The sequence below is a fragment of the Coffea arabica genome, chromosome 2c (genome assembly GCF_036785885.1).
Source record: "Coffea arabica cultivar ET-39 chromosome 2c, Coffea Arabica ET-39 HiFi, whole genome shotgun sequence".
In the NCBI taxonomy this organism is placed as follows: Eukaryota; Viridiplantae; Streptophyta; class Magnoliopsida; order Gentianales; family Rubiaceae; genus Coffea; species Coffea arabica.
The window spans coordinates 28,280,035-28,287,215 of NC_092312.1; the positions used below are offsets into that span (position 1 = coordinate 28,280,035).

The 7,181-nt window shown below is 34.1% G+C and overlaps 1 protein-coding gene across 3 annotated transcripts; it reads right to left on the reverse strand.

The window, feature by feature from the left end:
* Positions 1-479: 479 nt before the first annotated feature.
* LOC113719881 (phenylacetaldehyde reductase-like) lies at positions 480-6,553 on the reverse strand. Of its 3 annotated transcripts, none has more exons than XM_027245065.2 (6): positions 6,300-6,552; positions 5,246-5,415; positions 3,682-3,870; positions 2,748-2,910; positions 1,367-1,553; positions 480-893 (listed from the first exon to the last, which is right to left on the reverse strand). In XM_027245065.2, the coding sequence occupies exons 1-6, from the start codon at positions 6,421-6,423 to the stop codon at positions 746-748; spliced, it is 981 nt and encodes a 326-aa protein (XP_027100866.1). In that variant the 5' UTR covers positions 6,424-6,552; the 3' UTR covers positions 480-745. The 3 variants fall into 3 exon arrangements, with proteins under 3 accessions (XP_027100866.1, XP_071931735.1, XP_027100865.1); XM_072075634.1 differs by having other exon boundaries at positions 539-896; positions 6,318-6,553; XM_027245064.2 differs by having other exon boundaries at positions 539-896.
* Between the last annotated feature and the right edge of the window lie 628 nt (positions 6,554-7,181).

Sequence of the window (7,181 nt, forward strand, 5' to 3'; positions counted from 1 at the left end):
TGATGACTTTTGTAAGAATATTGAGCTCTCAGACATTCAGTGCAGGCCTAATTTTTTTTAGTACTGAATTTGTTTTGGATACGTTAGTATTTCTTGAATTTTAGAAAATGCTTCTCTTTAATAAATGTAAGTTCATTTTAATCTTGATTCGCAAGCTTTTTCTTGAAAATGGTTTGCCATTTCTTATTAGTTGTTACAGTAAATTTAGCATGCATATATGTTTTTTGTCAAAATTCAATCATTTCAAAATCTAGAAGGGAACTTCTAAAATACCTGCATCCTCCTTTTTCTTTTTTATTTTTCCCCCTCTTGGCTTTGTATTCAGAATCAGATTGTGTTCAATTAGTTGGAATTTGGCTTTGGAGTTAAAAGGGATTTCCATTTTTTCCTAGGTATTCCACAGCTTGCATACCAAAAGCACAGAGGCGGAAGAAAACCTATGATTAAATCATCCAACAGGCTTGTAAGAAAATGCCCACTTTGAAAAAATGAAAAGTTGAATTTCCTATTTTCAAATTTACATGCAAAAAATCAAAAATGGCATGCAAGAAATAGTCTACTATTTCGCCATGTTTCATAGTTTATGAGAAATATATTACAAATAAATCCACATAAATGGTGGGAATAATAACTCAAATATGGTGGGACAAAAAAACATATAGGGTGACCCCTGCCAGCTGAGATAACTAGCTGGTTTATTTAATTTAATACTTTGAATACAATAGTAAATCAATGCCGCCATAGCTCAGATACTGACTAAATTTTTCTCCCTGAAGAATTCAACAGCATCTTTTAGGCTGACCTCCAAAGGAGTGAATTGAACTCCCAGCCTTTTTGCCTTCTCATTGGAGGCTCTGTAGTTTGGGCTGATAAGGTTGGTATTGTTTGACATTCTGCTGTATGCGGGACAATACACAATTATGGCAAACATAAATAAAGCTTAGGTAATGAAAATGCAAATGTAAATTCAAATGCTTGAAAATCTACTGGACAATTGCCTCATATCTACTGTAAATTGTGCCTTTTTTACGAAGTTTCAAAAGACCTTTTAAAAGATAACTTTAGTTGTGATATGAATGAAATTTATTTTTTTCTAAAAAAAAGCCTAAAACGGAATTTCTATTTTGGAGACAAAGCCAATTTGGTGATATATCCTAGTCCAAAGAAGACCATCTTCTAGAAATCAACCTGAGAAAGAGCTCATTTTTTATGGAACATGAGACCAAAAGAAAAAAAAAAAGAAGGCAGAAAATTTAGGATTTAGTGTCCTTTAAAAGAGAGTATAAAAATATGTGATACATTTTGGACGTATACAAGGCCATCAGCAAAAGCCTGTAAAGACCTAAACAAGGAAAACAAGACTTACTTATCAGGAAATTGGTGAGTTGGGTAATGCTCATGCAAAATCTTGATGATCTGAGAGGCATTTGCACATCTTTCAACCAGACAATATCTTCCACTTGCAGAAGGGGTTTCAAGGGCAAGAACATGTGCATAGGCAACATCTCTAACATCAACCCAGCTACATGTTGCCTTAGGAAATGGTTCAACCCCTGCATTTGGCACCTAAGATCTTTAAACACATTTTTTTGCAGGCTCTTCAGCAAACATAAGTGAAACTGTGCATACAATTAAATACAATTGGTTTGTTTGGATCAGCATGATTTCAGATAAAATAATTTGCTTCACAAATTCCAATCACCTTTTTATCTTCCCAATCACCTTTTTATCTCACATACAGCACATCACAAAAAGTGTTACAGTAATTATCTCAAATAAATCATCCAAATAAACTTCTATCCAAACAAACTCAATGTTGTTTGCCATGAAAAGAGTCAAATTTAGAGGCCATGGCCTGCCTTCCAGAAGAAATGTGTGGTATGTACTACTTTGTTCTGTTTTAGTATCAGCAAAGCCACAGAGGGGAGGGAGATGTGAGGAATGAACTAGTTGAGACAATTCAGATAATTGGTGAATAATAAGAAAGATTAATCCCAACAATCTACTAGTTAATCTGTCCCTGGAATTTCACAGATTTAGAGTTAGGTTTCTCTTTCAAAGGATAGTTTATTTATTTTCTTCCAAAAAGGATCAATTACTAGACAAAAGAATAAACTACAGGCATGATAATACTAGTTGTCTCGTACTTAAGAGTTAAATGGTGAGAGTTGAAGAAACTTGTCCCTTCACTCTCATCCAGATAGAAAAACAGAATTTATTCCTGTTGTTTTGTTCTAGAGAGTGAAATAGTAATCAATTCCTGAAATTTGTTTCTTGCCATTGTTGTACAAAGTGGCTATTTGGGTCGAAGGAGTCCTTGCGAATTGAAAGAATAATAAACATGCTTTAGCAAGTCTGTACAACATAAACAGTGACTACTCCTAACAAATTTTTCCTCACAATTACCACCCAAAAATTTCTTTTCCTTCCTGTTAATCACATAGAACCTCAATGTTGTTGAAAGGAAGATGCACACAACGTGAATTTCAGATGAAAGATTGTACTGCAAACCTTTAAAACATCATAAGCTGGTCAGAGTTTATAGCTTGATATATCAGTTCACATTCTGACCTATGTCTGTCAATCATGTGATTAGCCAGCAGTGCCTTGAAATGTTATTAGTCATAAGTTTTTTGTTCTACTGTAACAAAGAAAGTTGTGGTGCATAATAAAGCTATAAGTAACATAGATGGAAGAGTCAGTTAGACAATGATTACTAAGGTGATTCAATAAATTTTGAAACAAACCCTTTAATAGGTTGAGGAACAAAACAGCGCTCGAATTAACAGATGGCTGCAAGAGAGGACCAATGACCAATCCTGGATGAATTGTAATCACGTCAATGCCATGCTCCTTTGCAAATTTCCATGCAGCATTCTCGGCCATGGTTTTTGAAAGTTCATACCAAGACTATCAACACCGAAAAATCAGTAAATGTTGGTAAGATGGTAGCAGAAAGTAATTAGATTTGTAAACTTTAAGAAGTAACATTATAAATTTCTACAAATTTGACAAAACCAGCAACTTACATCAGTTGAAACTATTATTGCTGTAGCTACAAAGCACAGAGTGAAAGTATCCACATTTCCCAGGACAAGCAATGCTATAAGTGAATAAGTAGATTTCTCAAGGATCCTAGGAATGGTGTAAACTTTCTATATTCAAGGAATGATGCAAAGCACCAGTGTCGACATATCCTGATCATCTGATCTCTTAATCCACAAGTTAACAGCAAAACTACAAGGGACCTTGACACTTTAACACATATAGCCATATTCATAATATTATAGCAGAAGTTCCTTTCCAACCGACCGACCAAATATTGCTCATCTAGGTGTGTATTCTCAGACAATAGTATAGAATTTGATCATGCAAGAGATGCATAATTAAGTAGGAAAACTTTCATATTGCTCTTTCCCCGACTATTCCACACTACATTATTAATTTTTCATTAAAGTTAAGTTGTTACTTAGATAGAAGGAAAGAAATGGACTGACCATTCTGGTTACAAAAATATCCTTCTTTTTGCCTATTAAAGTGCCACCAAGTCATGAAGATCCTAACTTAATTATCTCCACAGCTGGGCTAACTCCTCATATGTGTTCCAACAACAAGTTAAAACTAAAGAATTCCAGCATTCCAAATTAGATTTTACTGGAAGAAGACAGATAATATATGTACCTTTTGCTCCTCACAGTATGATGGATCGGAAAACCAACTTTCATCAACTACCACATCCTCCTTTAATTCTCTGTTTTTTGAAACTGCAACCATAGAGGATGTTATAACTACTCTTTTGACAGAAGAAGAATTTGCACATGACCGCAGCACATTCAGTGTTCCGCTTACTGCAGGTTCCAGTAGTTCTGCCTATGAAATCAAACCAAGTAAAAAAGGAAGTCATTACCAGTCATAGGTAAGACTATGCTTTTAACCTGCAAAAAACTTATCATTCTGGTATTATGTTTGAGAATTTCACCACAAATGCTGTAAACCTACAGCTTTAGTTACTTAGCTAAAGGATACATATTGTTGTCTTATCTCCTCTTGCTGCTAAAATAAGTTCTCAGGTCCTTTATTGTTGTTTTTTCCCAAATTTTTTCAGCTTTCACTGGGTGACAGGAACTTAAGACCAATAGAGGAACAACTGAAATAAGTCTCAGATGTGGTCACCAATTAAACCGTTTGCTACCAAATATCAACCGATGAAATTCTGTTCTGGCTTGAACAGGACAGACAGAAAATATAAAAGGTGTAGCTCCCATGAATCCTGCCAACAGATTTTAGCGTGAACACATAATGCATGTTGCAATTTCTTTTAGTGTCTGTGAGTCAACCTTGTTCATTGAAATGACTAAAATCAAAGTTCTACAAAGTTACTTAAAAAAAATCCATAAACACAATTTGAGAAACAGACAAGGATAGGTGTACTGCATAAAATTTTAAGGCACAATCATTAATAGAAGTTAATCAACTTACAAATGAAGATACATATAATTTGCAGATGCTTGAACATATATTGTAGTTTCTATAAGCTTCTTATTCATTCTGGTATGGGCACGCAAAAGCCATTGGCTCTACACTGGCTGAATAATTAGTTGGTCAAAGCAGGGATTCATTTGCTCCAGGACAAGCTTATAGCTTGCTCTATAACCTTACCCTGACTGACTTACCCAGGAAAATAGTTAGTCGGACCCAATCTACTGCCCAATTGTGGACCATTTGCTATGTTTATGGCTCTTAATGTTTTTATTTCACAACATTACACCCTTTGAATTGTTTCGCTGAAGTACCAATTTCCAGATCATTTCATAGAAACATCATGTATACTGATTAAAAAGAGACTAAAGCACATAACACACGACAGTCTTTTTGTGAATGACCTGCAGGAACAGATTAGTTTTGTATGTACCAAATGTAAAGAAATATTCTTCTGGTGTTTGACCTGATTGCTACATTAATCTCCTCCCTTTGGTTAATAAAAGAAAAAGTAGAGCCATAGAATTGGAAACATTTGATTCTAACTCTTTTTTATTTTACAGCTGTAACATTGTCATAAATCATATATAGAGGAAGAGGAATAGACTATAACCCAAAAAAGCCAGTAAAAATGCAACAGAGGAAGATACTAAAAGAAGTCGCACAATTATAAATCAGAAAGTATGCTACGATTTTCAAACTTCACTAGATAAATAGCAGATTTTGTAGACAGTAGAGAATTTCCAATCTTGTAAAGCAAATGTACCTCTGGATTGCTAAATGAAAGTTTGATTGGAGATGCAGTATGGAAAACCCCTTCACATCCCTCGACTATTGCATCAAACGATCCCTCTTCCAGTAAGTTTGCCGAGTACAACTGAAGCCTTTCCTTAGCTCCATCAAGTGATGTCAAATGTTGTGTCCTTTCCGGATCATCTGTGTCATGATTGCATCAGTAGAATGTTCAGAGGGACAATTGTATGCCATCTACCACTATTTTTATAACAAACTCAGTCCTTCAGAAGAAGGATATAGATTCGATAGGCTAAAGATTTTTTAGTATAACTTGATCGTTGTATCTGGAGCATGAAACAATTAAGTTGGTCCACATCAAAAATATATATATTTTTTTGCATGTGATTTTCTTTTGAGCAAACAGAACATGGGGAGCATTTCGCTGTTGCAAGAATATCATCTGGAGCTACAAGACAATTTCACACTGCAGAGTTGAATAAAAATATTGGGCAAATTACATATAATCCTCCTGTGGCTTTGTCTGTTGCCACATGACCCTTCTAACATTTTAAAATATCCAATTCGCCCATTATGATTTTATGTAAAGCGGAAACTTGATGGAGAATAGCCTATATAATGTCGTTAATTGAAATATCAGTAGTACTTTTACTTAAATGCTAAATCAATCGACAATTTAATTACCTTATATAAAAGTATAAGGGGATTATATGAATAAATATAAAAATCACAGGAGAGATAAAGTTGACAATTATACAAACTATAAGGGAATTACATTGAAATTAAGACTTTATCACACACGCTTTTAGAGCGCGTTTGGTATAAATGCCGTAACTAATTGTGCATTCCATCATTTTCCGCTTTACATATAACTATGGGGGGTATGTGGTTATTTTGAAATCTTAGGGGGACTATCTAGCATTATATAAAATCACCCTAAAATATAGTTATAAGTAATTTACCCTAAAATGTTAGATTCCAGGAGCAATTAAACAACAATCAGAATAGGGCATCAAAAACTGTACAAGCCACTAAGATAGTTGATCAAGAACAAAAACTGGACTTACAGGCATCTCGAACTGAACCTTTAACAGTATAACCGCGCTCGAGCAGCAGCTTCACCAGCCATGAAGCTATGTAACCCGAAGCTCCGGTCACACACACCATTTTCCCTTCTCCTGCTCCACTCATTTTGTTAATATTTTTGTGTGTGAACCTTTCACCTGTTTGCCTTACTTCTGGACTTAATGGAGGGAGGCATATATGGTGTATATATAGCTATGGTGAAGAAGACGAAAGATTGGATATGACATTACGTGGGAGACTAGGGAGATCCATATGTATTCTTGCAATTTGCATGCATCATCGCTGACATACGTATGGTATAATCGGGTCACATCCCATTTTATCAAGGTCAATTGATCAGTGTAAAATAGAAATGAACAATAAATACAATGGTAAATTACCTTCTACACCCTATGATTTGATGTTTTATCACATAACTCCCTATGATTTAAAAACCTATATTTGACCCTTTCATAGTTTGGATTATTGTGTCACTTTAGATTTTTCCGTTAAAACTAACGGTCAATAGTAAAAAGTCAAATTCAAACTACTAAATTGATAAATTCACCATTTCACTACTTTTTTTTTCTTGTTTTCCTTTTCTTTCTCTCCTTTTTTTTTTTTTGGAAAGAGAAGAGATGACTTTGAAAACTTGTATTTTGGCTTACAAAACCTTAATTGTTTCCAAATACAAAAGAGATAGAAGGGAAATAAAAATAAATCAACAAGAAACAAAAAATATGGAAGGTAAAGATATAACAAATAAATAAGAAACAAAAAAACACCAAATATTTTTTACTATGAATATCATTATAGGTTTTTAAACCAAATCTTTAATAGTATTTTCTAGTTCTTATTTATCTATATTTTATTTCAATTTCTTC

What these genes read in the sequence shown, in the direction of transcription:
- LOC113719881 (XM_027245064.2), bottom strand. Translation starts at nt 6,423, where the DNA reads ATGAGTGGAGCAGGAGAAGGGAAAATGGTGTGTGTGACCGGAGCTTCG. An exon ending in AGGTTCAGTTCGAGATGCCT is followed by an intron (nt 5,416 to 6,299) that starts GTAAGTCCAGTT and finishes ATCATGACACAG; the next exon opens with ATGATCCGGAAAGGACACAA. An exon ending in TTTCATTTAGCAATCCAGAG is followed by an intron (nt 3,871 to 5,245) that starts GTACATTTGCTT and finishes TTGATTTCATAG; the next exon opens with GCAGAACTACTGGAACCTGC.